This window comes from Lolium rigidum, chromosome 4, assembly GCF_022539505.1.
Source record: "Lolium rigidum isolate FL_2022 chromosome 4, APGP_CSIRO_Lrig_0.1, whole genome shotgun sequence".
Lineage (NCBI taxonomy): Eukaryota > Viridiplantae > Streptophyta > Magnoliopsida > Poales > Poaceae > Lolium > Lolium rigidum.
In genome coordinates this window covers 94,508,484-94,529,848 of record NC_061511.1, presented here as the reverse complement: position 1 = coordinate 94,529,848, position 21,365 = coordinate 94,508,484, and the positions used below count along the sequence as shown (strand labels likewise).

At 44.9% G+C, this 21,365-nt stretch overlaps 2 protein-coding genes across 2 annotated transcripts; both read right to left on the bottom strand.

The window, feature by feature from the left end:
• Window positions 1-5,787: 5,787 nt before the first annotated feature.
• Window positions 5,788-9,477, bottom strand: LOC124708306 (linoleate 9S-lipoxygenase 6-like). Its single transcript, XM_047239985.1, is given in 8 exon segments — window positions 5,788-7,228; window positions 7,308-7,397; window positions 7,499-7,584; window positions 7,671-8,012; window positions 8,107-8,265; window positions 8,268-8,343; window positions 8,447-8,730; window positions 8,815-9,477. Coding segments are annotated over 8 exon segments (2,532 nt in total). The 5' UTR covers window positions 8,978-9,477; the 3' UTR covers window positions 5,788-5,896.
• A 5,040-nt stretch (window positions 9,478-14,517) lies between these two features.
• LOC124708008 lies at window positions 14,518-17,565 on the bottom strand (the record flags this gene model as incomplete). Its single annotated transcript, XM_047239699.1, has 2 exons — window positions 14,518-16,014; window positions 17,174-17,565. Coding segments are annotated over 2 exons (660 nt in total), but the record flags the coding sequence as incomplete, so codon positions are not given.
• Between the last annotated feature and the right edge of the window lie 3,800 nt (window positions 17,566-21,365).

Sequence of the window (21,365 nt, the reverse complement as noted above, 5' to 3'; positions counted from 1 at the left end):
TGCATACTCTACACTTTTGTTGGATGATGAACACATTGCGTAGGATTACACGAACCCTCAATGCCGGAGTTAACAAGCTCCACAATAATGCTCATATTTTAGTAACCTTTAGTGTAAGATAGATCAAAAGACTAAACCAAGTACTAGCATAGCATGCACACTCGTCACCTTCATGCATATGTAGGAGGAATAGATCACATCAATATTATCATAGCAATAGTTAACTTCGCAATCTACAAGAGATCATGATCATAGCATAAACCAAGTACTAACACGGTGCACACACTCTGTCACCTTTGCACACGTGCGGGAGGAATAAAACTACTTTAATAACATTGCTAGAGTTGCACATAGATAAATTGTGATACAAACACATTGCAATCATAAAGAGATATAAATAAGCACCTCACTATGCCATTCATCGGTGAATAAGTATTCTCGTGAAATATAGCCTAAGAGACCCACACGGTGCACACACTCGTCACCTTTACACACGTGGGACAATGAGTCTCCTGGAGATCACATAAGTAAAACTCACTTGACTAGCATAATGACATCTAGATTACAAGCATCATCATATGAATCTCAATCATGTAAGGCAGCTCATGAGATTATTGTATTGAAGTACATAGGAGAGAGATGAACCACATAGCTACCGGTACAGCCCCGAGCCTCGATGGAGAACTACTCCCTCCTCATGGGAGCAGCAGCGGTGATGAAGATGACGGTGGAGATGGCAGCGGTGTCGATGGAGAAGCCTTCCGGGGGCACTTCCCCGCTCCGGCAGGTGCCGGAACGGAGACTCCTGTCCCCGGATCTTGGCTTCGCGATGGCGGCGGCTCTGGAAGGTTTTCCGTATCGTGGTTTTTCGCGTCAGGGTTTTCGCGACGGAGGCTTTATATAGGCGAAGAGGCGGCGCAGGAGGGTCGAAGGGGTGGCCACACCATATGGCGGCGCGGCCAGGGCCTGGGCCGCGCCGGCCTATGGTCTGGGGGCCCAGTGCCCCCTCCGGTCCTTCCCGGGTGTTCCGGATGCTTCCGGTGAAAATAGGAACCCGGGTCTTGATTTCGTCCGATTCCGAGAATATTTCGTTACTAGGATTTCTGAAACCAAAAACAGCAGAAAACAGGAACCGGCACTTCGGCATCTTGTTAATAGGTTAGTTCCAGAAAATGCACGAATATGACATAAAGTGTGCATAAAACATGTAGGTATCATCAATAATATGGCATAGAACATAAGAAATTATCGATACGTCGGAGACGTATCAGCCACCATCATTGGTGACGGCATGGTGGTAATCGTGTAGGTGTAGGTAGTGATGACACCGACCTTGTTGTGCTACGCCGGAAGCTTCGGCCTATCATATTCAGTCTAGTCTTGCACGTAGGTAACACAAACCACCTTGGCCACCGCCGGCGAGAGTGGCATGGTGGTCTTTCCACGCGCCGGCAGTGCCAAGCTTCATCGACAGCGATGTGAGGCTAATTGTGATAGGTGAGGAGGTAAGAGGTAAGAGGTAAGATCACCCCGTGAACAAATGGTGACGCTAAAGCTGATTCGTATGTAACCAAACAAATTGGACCTTGTGTATCTGTCGGGCCAAAAGGTTCTTCACGAGCTACCAAACAATTGGTAAATATGGTCCAGAGTTTATTTGCAACATGCACTGCTTCCCGTCTTCCTGCTCCATGAGCCAAACATTGGGTGCAGATTACCAAACGCGACCTCGGTGTTCGGTTTCCTTGCAATGGACCACTCGCACCCCCATACACGAAGCTTCGAGTGGAGCAAGGTAGTATGACTGTTCTACCTTGATTTTTGTGAAAAATATTTAGATATGCATATTTTTTTGAATAATTTTAGTGGTCGTGCATCAAAAACATCAAAAACGAAATCCGTATAAAAAGTTTATGCTTGTTTTAGTGAACACTTTGCAGAAACCAACTTTGAACCAAAAAATTGGACTAGGTACGAAAATACATAGACTCATTTTTTTAGGTTTAATGTGAATAAAATTTCTTATCTTATAGAGATTTGTCATGAATCTTACTATTGTTAAAATATAACGTTGAGCTATTCATGATTTCACACGGGGAGAATTGGAAAAATTAGAGATTTCTTCACATCTAAAAGACACTTGCGACGATATTATCACCTCTGAGTTGGCGTTGCTGATAAATGTGGCGATGGATTTCCTAGTGAGAAAGACCATCAACACCGAGGTGCACATCGAGCCTTGATGCCTTGATCGATAAAACTAAAGAATATTTTTATAAAAAGGGGTCAAGCATTACCATTGAGCATAAAACCATTTCATATGTCCATGTGAATTTGCGCATTTAATTTGGCCTTGTGCTTCTCCTTTTGTTTTTTCTATGTCTTTATATGAGTCTGCATTGGTCACGAAATCATATGCATTCATGATTAACTATTTTTTCGTTGCATACTTATATGGTGCATATATATATATTATCTATGAATTTTCTATTAAAGTTTCATTATTCTTGTGCACAGAGATGTCATCGTATGTTGTGTACTCTCTCCGTTCCTTTTTAATTGACTCAAATTTAGTACAAAGTTGTACTAAATCCGAGTCAATTAAAAAAGAACGGAGGGAGTACAATGGTAGGATTCCTGGAGTCTACGATGATTGGAAAGATTATCGGAAACAAATGCACTGTTTCAGCGGCAACAACTACAAAAAGCACAACACTAGGGCGGAGGCGGAAGATAGTACTCCCTCCGTCACAAAATATAAGGCGCCTAAGCTTTGGTCAAAAGTCAACAATTTCTAAGTTTGACCAAATTTATACGTAAAAATATAAATATCTTCAACATTAAATAGACATTTTGAGAAACTATACTTTCTGGTGAATCTATTGATATTGATTTGGTATTGTGAATGCTTATATTTTTACGTATAAATTTGGTCAAACTTAAAATATGTTGACTTTTGACCAAAGCTTAGACGCCTTATATTTTGGGACGGAGGAAGTAGCAACATAAGACCACCCATCGTGACCGTGTCGCTGTTATACGTGATCGTAGTTTAGGTCAGTAGCTAGATTGTGAATTATGACACTAGCGACTAGGTCGAGACCTGCTTCTATTGCTACTTAATTTAATTGTAACATGATATGAATCATGATTTGGAAACTTCTTGTCGATTTGTGAACTGATACCGTAAACTCTCATGTTCGAACGCATGTGTTTCCATACTGCATGTGTACTGAACATGTAATATTAACAGTGTAATGGACATGTATAAATACTGCAAATATACATTGAAAATCCTTAAAAAAACAAAACATACCACCGGCGCACCTAGGCTTGTATCATCGGTGAATCGTGGCCCCCCACTGGAAAAAGAGATTATCGTTGGTGCGCGAGTGGTAACAACTTATTGCCGGTGCACCAAGCTGGTGTGTCGGCGGTAAGTAAGCTACCGCTAGCGGGCAAACCTGATGCGCCGGCGATAAGCCATTACCACCAGCCGATTTGAGCCGGCGGGCGCTCGTGCGTTAACGATAGGTAATTCTGGTCCGCCGGCGATGAGGTTTGTCCTAATAGTGTAAGAATCATCATTGTACGTGCTTGGGGGTACGTGGGCGTAAAGTGAAAGGATTCGTCGTCTCCGTCAATCGTGTATATACGAGGACCGCAAGGACTGGTGCATATTACCATGACTATGGGGAGACCCTTAATTGCAACATGAGATGGAAAAAAAGGTAGTGGTTATAAGGGATGTGAAATAGTGGTTCTGGGAGTATCCATTTAAGGGGCTTTGCCACACACCTATATATAAAAGAAAATTCAATAATCCTAATCACTGTACTTAGGCTAGTGGTAAAACTGCAACTCCCCGAAAACGTTTTACTGCACCGTATCATTTACTTCAGGTTTAATTAATACTCTGTTCACAACTTCTCAAGAACAAACACTTTTGATTTCACTTGCTTTGGATTCAAGACAACTTGCAGGTACCTTTAAGTGAAGATAACAAGAGGCAATAAAATCATTACCGGATTTGATACTCTTACTTTTGAAAACTAGCTACACGCAATATGTAACCTTGCAACTATGAGATCTACACCTCCATTCTTCACTTCCCCTCTATTTCTTCCACTACCATCGCCATTTCTATGAGAAGAAAACTTCAATCTTTCTACCCATCTCTCCCTCAAATGCCATGGGCCCTAAACCTTCCAACCAAAAGCCGAAAGGGACCCGCACGATGGGGAGAAACTTCGCTAAGTCCTCCATCACAGAAGAAATGTTGAATAAGTACGCCGTAAACGGCATGTTGGAGGAGAGCGGGTGGCGTGCACCGGGGGTGGAGGCGATTCTGCTTCCCCATGACGGGGAGCACGTCTTCTTCAAGGCATGGCTGGATCGGGGCTTTATGTCACCCAGATCCAGGTTCTTGTGGGACCTTGTTTTCTTCTTCAAGCTCCACGCGCAGGACATATCTCCCAACTTGCTACTCCAAGTATCCATGTACACCATGGCCTGCGAGTGGTACCTCGGCATCGAGCCCTCTCTTCTCATGTCCCAGATTTATTCTGGCGCATGGCGCTGAAGGAAGTCGCTAGGGGCAAGTTCATCATGTGCGGGGCCATTACCTTCTAGAGACGGGCTGGGGTTGAATTCCCCGAGATGTGTTTCCCTAGCAAGGTGCGGGACTTGACGGAGGCGTGGTTCTACTGCACACCATCCTATATACGGTTTCTTCTCATGTAGTTGTTGCTTCTCCTATCTCCCAACAAATGCTCCAAAAGCACCCCCCTCCCCCCTCCCCGCACCTCCGGACTTTCTTCGGAAGCCACTCTTACGCATGAACATACGTATGGTTGTTGATCCTCTGCTTGTGTTGCTCTCCTGCCAGCTGTTGCCTCCTCCTTTGTCGATTAGCCTCTTTCTGTTGATACCCCAAATATAGGTCAAGGGAGCTAATCATGGATGTCACCATGAACGCCATGGCAGAGCTCGCAATGGAGGCCATCAAAGGCAACCTGCCCGCACGTCGGACTTGGAAAAGATGACGCCGGAGTGGATGGGTCGGGGGTTCACCTGATTTGTCTCTCACGGAGTTCCGACATGGTTGATTCGTTGCCAGTGAGCTCGAATCGACACAAGTAATGTCTCCATGGTTGATGACGAATGTTAGTCTTTTGGGGAATTTCTGATGTTGCGAACGGTGTTGGCGATTTTGCTGGAATTTCGCATTTTCTTGTTCTGTGTCAACTGCAATGATTTCTGGGCCTTATAGGTTTATGGTATAAAGAGGTTTATGCAATATTTCTAACATGTTTCCCTGATGTTGAATACTTTAGCATATACTATGCTGGATGTGTTGGTATTTTTTGCTGCAAGCTGCCACCCTTTTATTACGTTTTGCTATGACTAAATTTGGAATTTGTTGCTTACTAGTGCATTCAAATTGTTGCAACCTTTTTTTACGACTTTCAGTGATCGCAGGAAAAAATATTTGCATTCTGAAAAATTATGCCCAAAATTTTTACATGCATCAGTCAAACGAAATTCCCCACTAAAATCAATCGTGTGGCTGGCCAGCGACGCTCAGTACTGACCTCATATTTCTAACTTCTGAAAGGCAACAAAAGAAGTTACACATTGGCTAAAACCGAGGCAAATGCATTGGGTACATCTGAATAGACACATCCTTTGGGATTTTAACCGCTAGCACAAAGCAATTGAACATCATTTGTATTCTTTTTGCTGTATAATTATAACCCCAAACCATGCACCAGATTTCACAACAAATCAATTTTCAAAAGCTGAAACCAACAAAGAAATCCCAGACTCGAAAAGAAGACCACCAAACCAAACCAAAAGTAGATAGCACTATATATACAGCATGTGGATGGATGGATCATATGGAGACGCTATTTGGTATCCCTCTTCCGGTGAGCCCCTTCTCCGTGCCGGCGACGTCCGGGAACAGCAGCGTGTATGGCACCTTGACCGGACCCCTCCGGTTATTTAGCCGCGGGTCCTTGTTCCTCTCCGTGACCCTCTTCTCCACCCTCCTGAGCTCCTCGCGGAACCGATCGAGCAGCCGCAGCAGCTCGCCGTCGTCCGTCCACGTGGAGGTGGCGCGCTGGCCGAGGTAGACCTCGTCGGAGGTGTGGTTGGAGAGCACCTCGATGAGCGCCAGCCCGAGCGTGGCGGTGAACCTGTCGGGTATCATCTCGAGGAAGAACTTGTCCGGGTCGGCCTCCAGCTGCGTCATCTCGGGCGACCCCGGCAGCGGCACGAACCGGCGGCACCGGGTGGGCCTGTTGGGCGGGAACCCCGCGTAGCCGTACTGGCCGAAGTTGACGGCCGCGTGCAGCGCGGAGGCGATCCAGACAAGCGTGGACAACGTCTCGGCTAGGTTGTCGACGCTGTCCAGGGCGAGCCAGCACGCCGGGTCGCCTTGCCGGTCGCCGTGTCCCACGGAGCGGACGTCGTCCCACCAGGCCTGCAGCTCGGTGTCTTCCTCGACGTCCGTGTCGTGGTGGTAGAAGTGCGCGCAGTAGCTGCGCACCCAGCCGTCGATGGCGCGCCAGACGTCGAGGCCGTCGACGGCGTACGGGTAGTCCTCGATGTGCAACGACAGGCCGCCGGGCATGGCAGGGTCTTTGGAGGCCATCCCTCTCCTGACGAGATCGTTGGGCAGGGACTGCTCGGTGAACCTCCAGTCCCCGTAGATGGCGGACGACATCTCCAGTGCGTACCTGCCAGGGTACATTGTCCTCTCGAGGATGCCTCCAGCGTTGAGGAGGATGCTCCTGGCGAGGGTGTTGATCTGCATGGTGTCCTTGAAGTGCGGCTCCAGGAGCTTGTGGATGGGGTGCATGGCGCTGAGCTGCCTCTTGGTGGCGATGACGAACGGCTCCACCGCGGCGTGCGTGAAGAGCCAGTGGCTAATGAGCTGATGGTACCCTGAATCGTTGACGGAGACGTGGGCTTTGGCGAGCTGCCACAGGTGCGCGTCGGTGCCGTGGCTCGCGGGGAGGAAGATCCTGCTGATCTCGCCGTCGCCGCCGTCGGTAGCAGGCAGGCTCAGCTCTATGACGACTGGTTTCAGGGTGCCGTCGGACTTGAGGAAGAGCAGGGTGCGCGACGCGTAGATGCACACGCCCAGCGTGTTGATGCGCCTCAGGTACGGCATCAGGTAGTCGTGGTGATCCAGGATGTACAGCCGGTTCTGCCGCATTGCCTGCCAACACGCATGGATAATTGCATCATTCTACCAAGCAGAGAAACAAGAACAAAAAACAGAGAGCAGTCTTACTAACCATTTCAATAGTTACATCTGCAAACTGGCTCTCAACATGTTGGGCTGTTATCGAGCTCTTCTTCCCACCACTGCTAACCGGTGGAAACTTCTGCAATGTGAAGGATCTCTTGGTTAATCAACTGTTGTCACTCAAATGGTACAGTTTTGAGACTTCAGTCAACAAAATTCAGGATGAGATGAATTGGTTACTTGTAATCTCTTGATCGCAACAGGATTGAGACCAGCCAGCATTTCCCTGGCGAATTCCTCGTCGCTCCTCCACGCCTCAAGGTCATCTGTATCATCAATCATCCAAGATCAACAAACAAGCGAAACTAGATTTTTAATTTGACCAATCAATTAAAGAAACAGAGTAACTCACGCTGAATAACTTGTGGAATGGGGAACTTGACGGGAGTGTCCTTGACGTTCTTGGCCACCTGCTTGTAGGTCTTTTTGGACGGCACGGAGGTCTTGAGCTGCTCCATGACCTCGCCGTCCGCCGCCGGCTGCGAGGGCTTGGTGTACAGGTCCCTGGTGAGCAGCTCAATGGACTTGAAGTTGTTACCCTGGATCATCGTCTTCATCTCCGGGACCACGAAGTGCGTCACCGCCTGCACCCCGAGCGTCAACACCTCGGCCAGCTTGCCCGGGCTGAACCGCTCATCCGGTGGGATGTAGAAGTCGAGGTTGATCACGTGCTTGCGCGTTTCCGTCACCTCGTCTGAAATCCATCGAATCCATGGTTCAGAAATCAGCTGGCATTGGGAATGGGCCTAATGGCAGTAAGTTTCAGAGAGCGTTAGTTAATCATTTACCGGTCTTGCTGAGGGCGCGGCCTGTCCGGCAACGCCGCGGGTAGGGATGCATCCTGGTGCCGCCCATGACCGGCCGGACGTGGTCCGGATTGTCCGGGTTGCCGAGGTCGTTGTAGTAGTCGTAGTCGTAGATGCGTTCCCAGTCCTTCCTCTCTCCCTCCCGTTCCCTCGCAGGCTCCTCAGCTCCTCGTCCCGCAGCAGCAGCAACGCCTCCGGCGTCTTGGAAGGCAGGTAGCTCTGGTGCGCATGCATCACACAGACCTTAATCAGTTATTATTATACTAGCTTGTAGAATGATTTCACACTCGACGAACTGGTAATGGGTTACTGAATTCCAGACCGTGTTGATGAAGAAGAGGCGGTCGGAGTTGGTCTTCTTGTAGGGGTACACCCATGAGTTGCACTCGAAGTGGATGCTCCGGTCGTGTGCGAGCTCCAGCCTCACATGGCGGAGGAAGAACTGGTCGGCGCGGTTGCCGTTCTTGACGGCCACGGCCCCCGGCGTGCCGAACTCGGCCTCCACCACGAACGTCACATGGTACGTCACCGTGCTCGTCTTCCCGTGCTTGCTCTTCTTGCCGCCCCGCAGCGCCGCCTCCGTGCTCAGCTTCCCCTTCCTCGTCCCTGCACCCTCCAGTATCACTTCATTTCATTGCAGTTCCGCTTGACAATGCTGCTAGTTGACATGATGACAGTGAACCAACTCACCGTGATCGATCTGCGTGCCGCTGAACAGGCGCAGGGTGGTGGACTTTCCCGGCGCCGACAGGCCGAAGTTTTTGGCGACCACCACGGTGCCATTGATGGTGATGGCGTCCTCCGGCGGGGCCGGACTCCTGTCCCACATCATAGAGCAGAACGGCATTTGCATGAACCAACGCTACCTAGCTAGCTAGCTAGCTCGATCAGCAGGCCAGGCAGGACGATGGTAGAGTATTATGCACAAGAATTCCTGATGCAGCCAATGGATAACCGCCACGAGATTATATACATCTCGGATTCTCGCCGTGGATCCTTGGAGTGTGTTCTAGGAGGACATCGTTTTCTCTGAATTAGAGCAACAGAGCTGGAAAAGCAGAAAGGGTGAGAATGTGTGCCAGCCTTTGGTCTCACCTCTGGCATCTGATGCTGCCTCCTTGAGCTGCAAAGGGACAAAGGAATGATGCTCTGCCTTCGGCGACATACTAATCCTTCTGCAGCAAGCGGTAGTAACTTCTGGGCTCTCTGTCACTTCCACAGGCATCAGAGATACCTAGATGTCTCGGTGGTCGTAACTTGGCTGTCTGCCACTGATGCAGTTTATGATGCCAAAAAGGAGCTAGTACTAACAACTTTGTACAGTAATGAGGGAGATGGCTTGTTCACATTCGCAGCGCCAGACTTTAAACGTGAAAAGAATTACCTTTGTATATGTGGATATGCACAGTATTGTTTTCCAGACAGTTCTTGAAATTTCAGGATGCAGTATGTCGGGTTGTCAGGCTACATGTGCAATTGTGCATCCACTGCAGCTGATAACAGTATATGTGTACGAGGTACTGTATGTTATCTTAACTTTATTTGGTTCAGTAAAAGCTGTTATATTTCTGATATACGTCGAGTCAAACTTCAAGGAAATGACTTCAAAATTCTTTAGAAATGTTTAGATAGACACTTTAAAAATGGTATGGAGATTTTAAAAAAAAAATCCAAGGCAAGAGGAAGAACCAGTAACTCGAAAGCTGACTTTTGTTCAGTTTTAACTATTAACTCGTCTTACCTGTAATCCATTAACTGACAAAATATATATCTTTCCAAAAAAAAAAAGCGAGAAATGAAGTTCCTCGGTTTTCTCAGATGCGAAGTACAGAAACACGAGCTTGCGCCCAAACTCGACATAGCACGCTTCCAGTGTTTGAGAGGGGGGGAAATGAAGGTTATGTCAAGTGACAGCGACAAATAGCTACTTACCTAAAGAAGATATGATTGCACGCGTCACAGGTGTAGGAATTAATGGCCAACTGCTCACTACCTTTCTGATGCGGCCTGATGAATGAGACACCTTCTAAACAAGATAATTCTTCCTCCGATAGTCATGGCCACCTGAGTAAGTCAGCCCATCAGCCTGATGTTTCAGATGCTCGGTGCAAGCGTAGCACCTCGTGAAGTCGAGCCATTTCCTACAGCCATGTGTAGGAACAGAACGGTAGTAGTAATAATAACCAACTGCAGAACAAATACTAAAATCCAGTCAGTGCCAACATCTACAGAAACATACTGTTGAAATGGGAGAAAACATTTAAAAAATCAGTTAGTGATGATCCATACGCTTATATGGACAAGGTTCCAAAGTTTCAGAAGACTTGCCTTCACATAATGAATCCAGCGGAATGCAGCAGCGTACTTTCAAGTTCTCTACGCTGCGCCTTCCGCATTCTTCTATATCGGCGAAAAAGAGTTTCTTCTTATCGTTGCGCTTCGCGACGAAATTGAGGTGCACAAAAAAATCTCTGTTGTTCCAGGACTGGAAAGTTCTAGAAAGCAATGGCTCACATAAATCAAACTTTACCTACAAGTTGGACAGAAAGAGGGGAGAAATAATAGGTTTGTGAAAAGTACCCAAAGCTATATGCTGAGCCTTGTTACAATGATGTGGTGCACGTAACTGATCTAGTTTAAATATGGTTAGGTCTACCATAATCTGCTAGTGACTGAGCCACTTTCAAAATTGCACGCAGACCCGAAAAAAAGACCAAAATAAGATCAATCAAACGCAACCCTAGGCTAAGGAGACTCAGGTTTTATAGGGAAATCAACCAAATATCTAGAACAAACAGTAGGAGAACCAGAGATGTAGAAGCAAGAAGGCGAAAGCCACATTCTAAGTATGTTTACAGATTGATCAACCAAAATTGGATACAACAAAATGAAATGTCGATTATGTACTGTCAGAAATTCATAGCAAAGTTTGCAATGGAGTCAAGCTGCCAATTCTTCTAACTGAATTAACAAGAACTCTCGGTAGCTACTATAGTTTGGTAGAAGTGGAATAGAGAAATTCTGTATTCTTGAAAAGGTTTCCAAATTGAAACTATCATAATGTCTTACCAATAAAAATCACACTAAAGTATTTGAAAGACGCAGTCCTAATTCAATATTTGTAGGAATTGAGCCCACCTCACTTGGATGGGAGATTGAATGTATAACCCGTCTTCAAGTGCTTGTGGATGCAATTATACCGTGGGGTTTTCCCTTACAATTATCTTTGAGAAACAAAATGTTACATTTCCTCTAGTCTAATTCAATTCCATTCGCAATTCTATGCATCCAAACACAGTGTAAGCTACAGTGGAACACAAATATCCACCAACTTTGGATAAAATTTACAAGAAGAAACCAAATAGCAGATGGAAGACAGGAAAATGGACATACATTCCGCCTCTTGTTGAAACTCGCTAAAGCCAGTTCTGATTAATCAATTTGCTGGCTAGTCACTTTCCCCTTCTTTAATTTGTCTTCCATTTCCTCAGGTGTAACATTCTTGCAACTAAAATGAGAGAAATAAATCAAGTGAGAATCAAGCTACCAAATAAAAGAAGTTCTGAAATACAGTATGTGAAGAACATGAAAGTGTGACTCAGTTGGTCTTAGGGCATGATCAATGATGGGCGCTTGTGTAGATGCTTGAGCTGAGAAAGAAAGAAAATTAGTCACAGCGTTCCTAGGCCAGACTCCAGAGCTACAACGGTAGGCTCCAACATGAGGTACTTATTTATCCAACAGATTCTCATGCGGCAAGCCAAACTCTAAACAAATTTCCTGTGCAACATCTTGAGGAGATGCCTGAAATTAAGCGTCAATAAGATGGGATCCTACGATGTACGAATCAACTTCGGTTTTGCTGACATTAGAACCCTCGCGCCCGCCCTTAGTTAGTCTTTTGGGACAGAGTGGAAGAAGGGCGGAGAACCTCATTTCTTGCTTAGAGTTTGCTCCCACATTTGAGCATAAAACTCAGTGCCACAAAAAAATAAAGTTCAAACCAACCGATACATAAGGTAAGGAAAAATCGGCTCGTGGACAACATTACTTTTTAGCTTGCAAAAACATGGCCTAGTACCATTTTGAAACACTGGTGGTTCGTCAAAACATACTCCTGCTGATTGAAAATAACTTTAAAAAAATGAAATGCCGGGGAAATAATTACCACAACAATCTTGTGTGTTCAGTATTCTCTTTTAATTACTCCCTCCGATCTAAATTAATTGACTCAACTTTATCTAGATACGCATGTATCTAGATGCATTTGTTGACTAGATACATTTGTATCTAGATAAAGTTGAGTCAATAATATGAATCGGAGGAAGTACTGTATATACGCATTGAGTTCACGAGATGCCAGTAAGCACTGTTTATTTTAAGGGTAAGCATCAGGAACTAAATTGCACCTAAACTGCCGATTAACGGTGGAATAATAAAAGCATGTGGATCTCAGGATTGAACGGACAGTTCGATTGGAATTTTGAATTCAAATTCAATCTCTTTAGGGGAAAATGGAAAAATTCCATCAAGGTGTATACGTTCAATTGTTTATTCTCTGAAAGTTTGGTTTCATTTGACTCAATGTTTTATGATTTACTAATGGATTCTTGAAAAAAAAATGTGAAAAAACACTTGAGGATAAACCATTTAACTAAATGAAGCGAAACTTCCGGGGAATACATAATGGAACATATATGATATGTTTTTTTCCCTGAAGAGTTTGAATTTTCAAACTTGCGACAAGGTTTGTATTTCTAGAGCAGAAAGTAAAATCTACCTTTGTAAAATATGTGCCTTGTGTACAAATAACTTAAATGGTAGCTGCCGATGCAATCACCTTAAATACCCTATCCTTCAAAATCTTGATCATCTCCAAACTGTTAGATTGTATCATCAATTCATTGGCCCTGAGTTGACTCGTCAAGTATAGAGTATAGCTGATCGCCAAAGCCTCCATAGTAGCTACATCAATAGCAAAATCAACGGGTTCATTAAAAACCGCAAGGAAATTTCCTTTATCATCCCTAATCACGGCACTCGTATCTTGGCTAAAGCCTGCATCGACATTCACAGAAACAAAAACCCCGTCGAGCCAATCCAACACCAGCAGATTCACTGGTTACGCCGTTTCCCTATGGTCTTTTTGGCTTCTAATCCACTAAATAAACCGCTTCGTAATCATGATCACCTCTCTTAGCTCTGCATAAGATTTTCCCTAGGGTTGAAAAACTTACACATTATCATGTAAGGGTCCTTACACATTATCACATAAGGGTCTAAAACTTACACATCATCGAGTAATCTATTACAGTACAATCAGATAGGTCTGTTGTGAAACCTTCGTCGATTAAATTCCATAGACCCATCTTCATCCAAATTTCCTTTGCTCAATGATACAAAAACAAAGCATGTTTAATATTTCCATAATATCTTGAGCAAAGAGGATAAGAGCTATTCACCTCAGTATGCCTATTTGTTGAAGCGCAGGATAGAATACCATGAAATTATTTCCATCTATTGGTTCTGATTTGCATTGCTTGATCCATCTATCTTTCTTAGGTTATTTTCGAGTTGTGACTCCCACCCTATATGATAAACCAATCTCAGTAAAGGAAGTCTTTTCTTACTAAGCACCCAAGTCAAAAAATACTTCTCATCATTGTGGCTTAGGGTCATTGCAAGAACACTGTTGACAATTGACCAAAAATTCGCTGAAATGAGTTTTATGTTGAAAGGAAACTCCGTAATGAGTTGCTGATCCGATCTGCAGTATTTGGTGGTACAGTCGCATTGTTGCCTTTGTTGTGTGTGCTTACGGACCATGTCTGGGTGCAGCGCACAAAAAACTTGACTTCAGGTGATAACAGTTGCCGTGTCCTTGTATGAGTTTGTCAGTGGCATGTGTGTGTCGTCTTCCTGTTGGAGCGAGCCGTTCGCCTGGAGGAGAGGAGCGATGCTTTATGTTCTCCAGGTCCTGGACTGTGCTGCGTCAGGGCGTCGGAGAACGCCATGATGCTGGGTGAGGGCAGCGTTCTGCTGGGAGAAGGCGATAGGCTGCTGTGCGAGGGTGCTGCAGGAGAGCGAGCTGTCAAAGAGCGTTGGCGTGAAGGTCTGCTGCTGCTTGAAGGCGTGGCACTTGTGCTGCAGAATTGCAGGACACCGCCTCCACTGTCCATCAACAGTAAAGTGTAGAACACTAACTAAAATCTATGTAGGCCCAACGAGAGCGATATCTTGTTCAACCAGACTCTCAAAACCCTGAGAGCTTAGAGCTCTTTCAAGATAGCAAGAGAATGGATCCTGGCCGCTCTACCAGCTCATGCAAAGTGAAAATAAGCCATACGGGTATACAGGTCAGAAATGTAGTCGGGAAAAATACCATGGCTGGTGTGAAAGTGCAAGACAACCATAAAGGCTAAACAAAACAATAAAAACGCTCACTCCAAGTTATTCACACTTGATACAACTAGCAACAGGAAACCATTCTCATATCAGGAAGATGAACAAATGTGTCAGTTCCGTTAGTCATGTCCTATATAGTACCAGGCCACCATCCAATATCAGCCATCCCAAAGTCCAACACCAGCGATCTGCCACATCTTGCCCTACTGTCACATTCATGTGTTGGGTGGTGCAAGATCAGACACACATCCATCATTTCAGAAGTTACCATCTTGTGCAAGAAGGATATCATGAAATTTGATTGTACTACTAGGAAACTACAGTATCTGTTGTATCTAGGGCTCCTACCTTGCATTAATATCAGCTATCTCATAATACTTGCAGGGTTCCTTCCTTTGTCCATGATGCAGAACAAGATCCTCTCCATGTGAAACATCTCTGGTGCAACGCAAGCATTCCGGCTAAACCATGGTATCAGGCGACAATCCGTGCCGTAGACATCAACATGTACAGGAAGACCACTCTCCCTTGTAGTTCCTTACTTGTATGGTTCCTCCCTCAGGATCGGCACTTCTGGCATCTTCGGCAGAAGCAAAAATTCCAGTTATTACCATGCTTTCAGTCCTTTCAGCAGAAGTTAAAGTTGAGCTCACAAACACATTTGCATCTTGAGAAATAGGAACAGTGTATACTTCACAAGTTCCAATAACAAGTTGAGCATCAAAGAAACACCAAGCTGAATAACAGGACAGCCATCGCATGGTATACATGACCCAAGCTGAAAGAGGTAATGTTATTTACTCCACAAGAGGCACTCAATTTAAAATCCAGTTCAGAATGTAACGGTTGAACATATGGCTTCACAACTCACCACTTTCTTTAATCAGCAATCGGCAAATGTACCGACCCAGTATATACCTAAAGCATACCTTACTATCAGAAGATCATGGCTCAGCACATCAATTGAATCAACCATAGCCGTCCTGCAGCATGTTCAACCAGCCATCAATCCCATACAGAAGCATTTTGCTAGACATAAATGAAATCCTGAGGCAAGCAATTGCGAACCCTCGCAGTTGATACTTCCACCACCAGCTGGTTGAATTAACCTTTTGTTTGTCATTTGCTATTAACTGACAACCAAGGTCATACAAATTGTCTCCCAGTCATGCACACCACTTACAGTTTCCACATTCCATATCTTTCAAGGACAGAGCTCAGTCAACTTTCCCATCTTTGGGGCATTTCTTCCCTTCTGCGGCACTTCGGGATCGTCTCCTTCTGGCTTGGATCTGACGGACGGTTTCAGCAACCAACACACTAAAATCTGGGGAGATCTGGCCAGTAGGGGGTGGATTAAAGCCAACCTTCTTATAAGCCTGTGATATATTCCTCTGAGATCTTATTAAGTGAACATTGCAGAGGGAGGGAACTGATGCTTTTAAGATAGGCCTGCCACAGGTAATTCGCCCAGAATCCGCAGTACTGAAAATCATCAAGAATCTAGTTAGTATTGCTGCTATAAAGATCTAAAATAGAAAGAAATTAAGAGAAATGATGACTCATTGTAAAAAATAATTAGGTCATTGGCAGCAAGAAAATATTTACAGGCAGCAAAACATAAGTCAGCTACAAAATGGAAGAAGAATAACCAGGGTCAAACCTAATTGTAGAAAGAACCAATCTGGATTGGGTTCAAACAGAAAAGAAAACCTTCTATGTAGTCAATACTAATAAACCAGAAGAATTAACTACACAGTAACAAACATGGATAAGCCAATTCTTGACAGGGAAACTGGCCATACTTAAATGAATCAAAATACAATATTCATTAACAACAACCTTAAGTTTATTATTATTTATCTCCAATTGATAAATCCAACTCCTGCAAACCACATAATAAAACCTATACAACTAGAGATCTAACTTTTGAAGCACATCAAACCGAAGAATTATACAGCTCGAATTACTGTACTTCCGCATTGGAGCAGAGAGTTTAAAGATGGCCCCAGAGACAACGCAAATCAATCACAAACCTAGTTAATCCCACAACACCTCATATTGCTTCATCCCACTGGAAGCATAAACACTTTTGTTCTCAGATGTACACAATATGAGCTTTCTGTATGGTTGGGCTTATCTTCCAGAGTGATTAAATTCACAATATATAATTAAAATTAAGACCTCGACTTATTGCCTTGGGTCACGGACCATAATATACAGTAACATCATATAGTAACTTGGGTTCGAAGTCTTATCCCAGGTGCAGCAATGCAAAAACAGGATAGGAGACCAAGCGAGGGGCAATTATTTTGTGCAAATTGGTAACTCCTTTTTGCTAGAAAGAAGGACATATGTTCGGCGAATCTCTCTCCCCAAGAAAAGATAGATAGCATCTGCACACGGGATCCCTCTGCATACTATAGTAATCTGGATAGTATTTAGGCATTCTTCAGGCGAAGGTCCTGATCTAATCGACCAGAACAACAGGGATAACCTCGAAAGAGAGATCAGGAGCCAATCTAAAGAGACGGCGGCATCGCTATCCCTCAAAAGATGGCTAGATCCAGAGCAGCCGAAAGAGGAACCCTAACGAGACCAAGATCCGAGCTTTCCGCTGTAGGATAAAAAAAGATGGTCTCACCTCTTGATGATGTGCGCGCAGCCCTTGTATAGCACCTGCGTGCGGTCGATGAGTATGTGCGAGTGGCAGTACTTGGCCATGGCCATGGCCCGCACCTTGCACCCCGTGAATCCGCACTTCTTCCGCCTGGGCACCGCGGCGGGCCCGGGCTTGGCCTCGGCGCCCGCGGCGGAGGGCGGCTGCTCGGCCTCGAGCGGGCTGCGGCCGAGCTCCCAGACGTACTGGCGGTGGCGCGCGCGCACCTCCTCCGCCATGGCCCAGTAGAGGCGGCGGTAGACGCCGACGAGGCGCGCGGCGCGGCGGCGGCGCCGGCGCAGCACCTCCTCCCGCGTGAGCGCCTCCGCCGTGGCCTCCATCTCCGGCGACGGCGGGCCGCCGGGGGAGCTAGGGTTTCGGGCGTCCGCCGCGGCCGCGGCCGCCGCGTCGGGCTCCACCTTGGGCGTCCTCAGCCCCGGCGCCTCCGGGCTGGTGGTTGCGGGTTGCCGGTAGGAGGAGGTCATGGCGCGCCGGGATTGTCGCCGGATTTGGGGCAAGGTGGGGGAGTTCTGGTGGAGGATGGCAAGACGGAGGGAGGATGGGGGAGTCGAGTCGAGTCGCTTGGATGGAAGCTCTTCTCTTGTTTGTTTAACCGTTTAGGAAATCGCACCTGACGGCACGGGACGGGTCTCTCTGCCTCTCTACGTCTTCTACGTTCTCGGCGTCGAATTTCCATTCGAATCGCAAGACATTTAAATGGAGCGGAGGTTAACCATAACGAGGAAGGAAAATCTCTGCCGATTTACTACTTAAATGCAGCATATATGCACCCACTATTCTGCATTCATTGGAGACTTTGAGCAAATCTCAAACGATCGACATGGGTCCTTGCACACAACATTATTGTACTAGGAATTTCATAGGAGAGGATCTCCCAAGAAAAATCAGTTTCGCGCGTTTTTTTTCCAACCGGGCTAACCGTTTTCCATTAATCGCTCAACGGAAAGACATTGTTCGTTACAAAATCTACATGACAAAAACACATTGCCACCACAACCATAGAAAAGTATCATAATAAGGTGGAACAACTGAAATAGGAATAGCAACGAGGAGCGAAAAAAAGGAAACATCTCATATTTATTTAAAAAATTGCGCCAAAACACACTGTTCTTTCTCTCTCGCGCGCCAAAAGAGCACGCTTGAAGAGGTACCGGAGAAATGGGGGTTCCACTTAGATTAGTTTCTGAAAAAAAAGTTGTAGGATTCTTACCCATAAGAATTTTTTTATATTAAGGTCATTTGATTCAAAGTTAAACACTCCAAAAATCCTACGAGATGTTTACTTCTCTAGAAATTTTATAGGAGATAATTTCTGCAATTTTTATTTTGCATCACGAGCTTTTTTTTCTAACGGGCTAACCCTTTTCCATTAATGGCTCAACGAAAACACATTATTCATTACAAAAGCATTTAAAAGCGAGTTCGAGCACTAATGGAAAACCATCATGAATGCTCATTATCAAAACATCTACTACAACGCAAGGATCCATTGCCACCACAACTACACAAAAAATAGCATATATCAAAGAGAGACCGGAGAAATGGGGTTTCCCCTTAAGTTATTCCTCAAAATAACTTTAAAATTAGGAATAATATCAAAGATATTTTAGAAGAGGATAATTAACATGGTGGGCCGATTAGGGCATGCGGATAAGGGCCTTTATGCACAACAATGCAGATTCCTCTTTGGGATGCCAAGCTCGTCCAAGTGTGGATGCCATGAAGATAAAGATATGCCTTGAATATTGGCGTCAAGATCATCGATTTAAAGAGAAAATTATGGTATGATCAAGAAGAAGAAATGAAAATGGAGTTCTTGTGTGGAACTCAATTTATCCATGCTCTATCTTATGTCTTAAGCAATGGATGATCAAAATCTTGAGTTTAATTTCAGGAGAAGAACTCAAGTCTTGCTCTAAGTCGACATCATGATAGACTCATGAGTTAAGCTATGGTTGATTAAGATTTAGAGCATGCAATTAAATGAAGTGTTCTTATATGCATCAAGATATTATGATAGAGCATGGGGAGATACAAGGTTGATCAAGACTAAGAGCGAAGATTGGATTCAAATTGGTCAACACATGAAGCGTAAATAATGTACCACATGGGATCATGTGATCTTGTCGCATGGTAAGTGTTGCCAATTATGCTTCATGAAATAACCCATCATAAATGTGTATTTGTGTTTTCTATGTGGGTTAGGTATCTTTCCATGGGAATGCATCATAAGCAAGATCTCATATAGCCCATGTGACATAGGCATCCCCAATGGACCTGCCGAAGATGGTACCCGGGGTTTACTGAAGGCCCATGACTCGAAGAATACAAAGCCCGGACGCCCAATAAGGTGTCAATATGGAAGATAGAGTTGTATTAGGAATAAAGACTTGTAACTATACGGGACGAACTCAAAGAGTCTCCCGCTGTTTTGTAACTTGTACATCACAAAATTCTCGGCTCCGCCTCCTATATAAGGGGGAGTCGAGGGAGAAAGAGAGGATCGATTCATTGTCAACATAACCCTAGCTTTTAGCAGTCGGGTACTTTTTCGGCTGAAACCTTCGAGATCTACTTGCCCTCTACTTTCCACGAAACCCTAGTCTACAACTTGTAGGCATTGACAAGTTAATACCTTGTCACCATGAGAGGATGATATCAAGTGGTGATCATCATCAAGGTTGAGAAGGGCAAGTTCAAGATGAGCATATTGATAATATCATGGTTGAATCTTGTCGTCCATTTGGTGATAATGGACATGTGAAGATATGCCTTAATTAAGCTATCCCATAGCGGTGTATGGGGGATCAAACTTTGAGTCTTCACGAAGCAACAATGATGAAGTTAAGCATTCCATCTTGAATGAAGCATGGAGCATCATCATCAAGGTCAAGCATGATCCGGAAGGAAAAGATATAGCCTTGCTAGGTTTTCCATTAACCGGTCTCAAGATGGTTGTTGGGAGACCATGTTATAGGATAGATAGCAACACTATCAAGAGGGGCTTTCGGTTAGGTAACTTGGTCAAATCGTATTAGGGAGCTTAACCCTTTGCATACTTTGCATCCCCTTATTCTTATTTATTTTTGGTGTTTCTCTGTGTGAGGTTCTTTACCTTGTTTCTAGATCTTCTACAAATCAAAGCTCATCAAAAACGGAATTCGTATACATCTTCTTTTGCGTTTTTGAGTTTGGAGGTTTTACCAGTTCTTCTTTTAGGGAAGTTTCATACATATCCTTATTTCGTATTTTACTACTTCTCTTTATTGGGTCTTATAGCCTCTATTAGATAGAGCTTGTTCTTAGCTTTTCAAAAAGCCCAATTTTGCTAAAATTGGAGCCTGCATCCAAAAGTTACCACAATTCTTGTTAGCTTTGGCAAAACTGGTGCGCATACATGGGCAGTCGGGCTCACCGCTAGAATAAATCGGCAGCCGCCGGAATTTCCGGTATATGCTGAAGCATTGTACGATAAGGTATTTCAGCAAAGGATCGGTGACTCGTCAGACGTTTCGGCGTGGAAACCAGCGACGCCTGTTTGTACGCCAATTGTTCCGGCGTGGACACTAGCGAACCAGTATTTTCGCTAATCTTGATTGTACTGCTCTGTTTTTGTCCAAATGGTCATATTTGCTTTTCCTATAAGAGGAGTTTCTTCCCCATTGCTTAGCTAGGGTTCTTGAGCACATTTTTTAGCACCATTGTTGAACCCCTTGAGTTTTCTTCCTCTCCCTTCCCTCATATGATTCCTGCATCTTTATGAGGCCTTTGAAAGAGGAGATATATATCTACAACCTTCACCAATACATTCCGCTTCTAAGTGTGGGAACTCTTAGAATCTAGATCTAGACCATTGTTTTCCCTCTCTAGTTTCTCCATAGCATTTGTTGCTTTGGTAGGATTTGGGAAAGAAGGATTTGAGCACTTTTCTTGGTGTTATTTGTTTGCATCATTGCATAGTGTTGAGGCCTCCATTATGATTTGTTTGAATGAGAGACCGTGATTTTGTTACTCTTGTAGGGTGCCCTCTCAGTTGGGTTGGCGGTTGGTGCTCCAGTGACCTCTTTGTGGAAGATTGTGAAGAGGTTCGGGCTTCTCCTTCGTGGACCTTGTGAAATGATTGTGGAGATTTCCATGTCCGGAGTGGAGGAAAACC